The sequence below is a fragment of the Otolemur garnettii genome, unplaced genomic scaffold (assembly GCF_000181295.1).
Source record: "Otolemur garnettii isolate 467f Iridium unplaced genomic scaffold, OtoGar3 scaffold00013, whole genome shotgun sequence".
Lineage (NCBI taxonomy): Eukaryota > Metazoa > Chordata > Mammalia > Primates > Galagidae > Otolemur > Otolemur garnettii.
In genome coordinates this window covers 20,067,006-20,071,501 of record NW_003852408.1, presented here as the reverse complement: position 1 = coordinate 20,071,501, position 4,496 = coordinate 20,067,006, and the positions used below count along the sequence as shown (strand labels likewise).

Genomic DNA, 4,496 nt, shown 5'->3' with positions numbered 1-4,496 from the left:
CTGTGTTGACCAGTTGATGGAAGTATTTCAGATTGCATGTGAAAACCCCACACTGTACCCCAGAAGTGCATTAATGTACATAGTTACCGTTCAATAAAAAAAAAGAAAAAAAAATCAAAAAAAAAAAAAGTGTAACTCCTCTCTCAGGGTAAGAGGAATAAAAGAGACAAGGCTAAACTATCTCTGCAGTTTGTTCACATGTTAAAATAATTTTGTACAAAAATGTAATACTGACCCATGAATACCAGTGACAAGGAAGATCAAATTCCCATTGATCTTGGTGCAGTTTATGAATTTGTCGATGTTACTGGAGTCCACTGTCTGAGCCGACAGCAGCGATCCCGTGCCAATGCCATCACAAGCTGCAGAGACAAGACTCCCAGTTAAGAGATCGAGAAACTTTTTTTGGCCATTAAATCATCATTTTTAATGTAAAAATGGCAGCATTTTAAAAAAGTATTAAAGGGTTTTTTTTTCCTAAAAAGTAAAATAATCATTCATTCATTCAACTTTTACTACTCTTCTGCCTATTGTCCCTACACTATAGGCTAGTGACTTAGACTCACTGTAAGAATTACATTTTATATCAATACATACAATACATACATAACCCAAGCAAAATCTTCATCAATCCACACTTCCCATTATTTCATAAAATTATCTATTTTCTTATCTAAAATATTGTTTTTAATACTGTTGAAAAATGGGTCAATTCAATAAAATAATTTCATGGCCTATTGACTAATGGTCTACAGCTTACAATTTTTAATAAGAACAGTTTTCAGAACATATTGTAAAAGAAAGTTTAACATTTGCCCTCTCCTATGACACTCTGATACTCTGAAAAGTTTAGACTTTTCCATTTAGGACATATGGACTGTACTTTCAACCTGCTTAATTTAAGATTCATTCCGCTCATGAATTTGAGAATCCACAGCTGGAAGGGGTTCACACAAATTCTTTTTCTACTGAAATTCTATAGTATTAATTATCTCTGCAATATTTGTTTTATGGTAAACCTCCTTATATTTTTGTATATCTTACCTTTTAATTATTTTTCAGACCTAGAGAGTACATTTCATGTTTTATTTCTTTTTATGTTTAGCACATCATTTAGTATATAATGGTAAACATAATGTGTTCTAATGCTAAAATAATCACATGAACTCTTCTTTTGAACAAAACTTCCAAAATTTGCTAGTGGTGAATAAAATTCAACTTTATGTGAGAGTTCCTATCAAAGTTAACCCTGACTGTATCTGGATCCCTTTAGTAGATACAATGGAAAGCTAATAATACATGCTGTTATGACACTGATACTTTGAGGAACCGTCCAAAGTCATGGAACGTGTTTGTGAGAAGGTTTGGTTGTGGGAGGGAATGTGTTCTCTGAGGCTAACTCCTGTTAAAAAGCAACTTATAAACCGTGGTATAGGCTGCTATGCTAACCCAAATAATCTGAGCTATTACTTACCTTTCGGGCAAATATCAGTGCAAGGTTTACACATTTTAATCCCATTTTCTTCGACTTCCATCTTGGAACTAGGGCAGGCACGCACACAAGAACTGGAATCTACCACAAAGTTATCTGATGTTGAAAAAAGGTAAAATAAAAAATAATGTTCAATAAATGAGCTTAAGGCAAGGCATTTTAGGGTTTCAAAATGATTAGCATCATTAGTAGTGTATATGTCTTTTCTTCTAAAACACTCTCTCAGGATTTAAAGCTACCATAGTATCTTTAACCATCCACATTCAAATCCAAAGACAGTGTGTGTTAGCAACGAGTCTGCTTGGCTAGAGCTCCACATCCCGTATTGCCCCTAAGATAGAGTGGATTTCTCTCGTAGGCTTAGGAAAGAAAATGACATTGAGTTTGTGTTTCTCAATAGTTCCACTTCATTTCATGTCATGATGTAAGTCTGATGTCTAAAAATACTTCAAGTTCATGAAGCACAAATAAGGCTTAAGTTGAACTGTCTTGGATCAAGAAAGCATACTTCAGATCCAGGAGGATATGTTTAAAATGTGTTCTCTCTTTCAGTGGAGTGCCACAGAAACTTTCTCACATTTTTATATAAAGAAACAAAATAAAATTTAAGAGTATAGTTACTTAAGAAAAAAATACACCAAAACAGACATGAGGCATCCTGTTACTTAACACTGGGTGAAATGTTTAGGAGCCCAATAACCTGAGATATGCCAGGACATCCTCTCCAAAATAAAGGCTAATTTATTGCATCTAAAGCCTCCCACAATAAAAGGAAAATACAAAACATGATAGTCCATGCTGCTTTTAAGGGCAGTATCTTTCCATGCCTGGGATCCTGTTCTAGCACAATATAGAATGGTATGGAAGACTTCTAGCCTTGAGGCTATACACAGCAGAAAGGCATAGGGTATGGTTCCAGACTATGGTGCAAACTATTCTGCTACTTCGAGAGGCTCTATGATACTACAAGTATCTATGGTGGGGAAATATGCCATGTAGAGTTATGACAAGTGACAATAGGAAAATCACTAGAGGTAGGCCATTCTATCTGTAGCAAAGCATGGTACACCACTGAACAGTTACTCATCTGTTTCTGGGCCTTGATTGAACTCGTAGCCAGGACTGCCCATCATGAACAAAGTTTTTGTTATAATGTTGTAATGCTGGGCAGGTCCCAGGGGAGTCCATAATAAAATGAGAATTTGGGGTTGGTAATTTATCATGTTGGGATATGGTAATTAACAAAAATATTTTTGGATTAGTTTATGTATATCATATCACAGACTAACTTAAAAGAAAAAAAAATTCAGTATTTGTCTAGTCTAAAATTTAAGTCACTAACAGGCTTGGCTCACAGGCTTAGTTTGGAAAACTGGAGCTGTCTTAAGAAAACAAGGCCAAAAGGCTTCTAAATAGGGTCTACAATCCTTAATCCAGAATTACGAAATCTAAAAACTCCAAACAGCATATAGTTTTTGAAATTCATTGAGCATCAGAACATAAGCCTAATTTAAATAAGGATAATTTTATGTTTAGTCTTTAATCTCAATTTATTCTATTTGGCATAAATTGCTGCCGAAATACAAAAATGTTTAATTATAGGGAGTTTTGCAGGAACTTGCAGAAAGGGTGGTTACTTGATGTATAGTATGTGTGCTGTGGACCTGTGGCAGGTTGAGTTCCCCTGAAATAGAACTAAGTTATTAGGAAATATTCTCAGAATCACCACCTATAGGAGGAAAAAACAAAGCAGGATTGAGCTTTGATGTCATCTCTCTGGTGGTTGTTTACTTGGAATACAAAAACCTTCATACTTTGCATCCATTCCATGGAATTGCACATAATCCTCTACCCAAGACTCCCTTCACTCTCAGATATTTCAATATTCCTTTCTCAAGGTGAGCTACTGCTCATGAATCTAAACAAATTCCGAGCTCAGGTGACTTTGCACTGGGCATAACTAAGCTCTTTGGTAGGATTTTCTCTTGTCACTATCTTTCAAGTCAATTCTTAAGTGAGGCTGCAGAGAGAGAAGCTGCCGCTCATTTTCAGCTCACACCCACAGATGAGTTTTTGTCCTCTTCTGCCAGCTTGTCATAAGTGTCCTTTCTTGGCCCCCAGGCTTCCACAGTGTGAGCTAACTCAGAGGTATAAGAGGGACTAATCAGAGTCATTCTGGGGCAATAACACACAAAAAAATGATGTTTCATCAGCATCATGGACTTGTTTTGGCATCAGTTTTTCAGCAGCAATGACCTTGGAAAACTCATCAATGAATTTCTCCACTGCTTTATTACCACAAATTGTGAAAACTTTCTGCTGCATCTTTTCTCAAATTTCTGCAAAGCCTGTTGCATATTGATTGTTCCCTTAATTTTTTAACTCATTGTGCTAGATCTCTGCCTGTTTTACAGTCAGCATACAATCACATGGCAGGGCTTGTGTTCACTGCAACACTGATGAATCCACTCTTTCAATACACAATCAAGATCTTCAGTTTTAGCTTTATGCAGTATTTTTCAATTTTTTTTTTATTAACTTCTGTTCATCACTCTCGCATAGACCTTCAACAGTTTATCCTTCTGTCTTTTTTCAGGTCATATGTGGTGGTCATTCCTATGCCATATTCCTTTAAGGATGTTTCACACGTACATCACTGTCTTATTTCTCCAACAGCTTGACATTCTGTGCTACAGATAAACATAAATGCTTCATCTTATTCTTATAACCATTGCCCATAGTGGTATCTGCAAGTCTTTGTGAAAATTTCAATAATATCTTCATACCACAGAGCAGAAAAAAAGCAAAAATAAAAGTAAACAACGATAATAAACAAAACAGTGAGTCATGCACTAGGTCTTGGCCCCACGTGGGACACCTTGGAGAATCTATGTTGGTGGGTCTGGCGTGCACATGTGCCTTTGAATTACCCTTTGTGAGTGTGCTTGCATCGAGGGATCTGGGAAGACCTCAGAACGACAGATCATAGCTGAAGGGACTGGGA

At 36.3% G+C, this 4,496-nt stretch overlaps 1 protein-coding gene across 1 annotated transcript in view; it reads right to left on the bottom strand.

Moving 5' to 3' along the window:
• Positions 1-4,496, bottom strand: part of ERBB4 (erb-b2 receptor tyrosine kinase 4) — a gene marked incomplete at its 5' end in the record, with an annotated part of 720,994 nt that overhangs the window by 310,042 nt on the left and 406,456 nt on the right. Inside the window, 2 exons of the mRNA XM_023510372.1 lie at positions 236-362; positions 1,475-1,588. Coding sequence (XP_023366140.1) covers positions 236-362; positions 1,475-1,588 — 241 coding nt within the window. The remainder of the gene's footprint in view (positions 1-235; positions 363-1,474; positions 1,589-4,496) is intronic.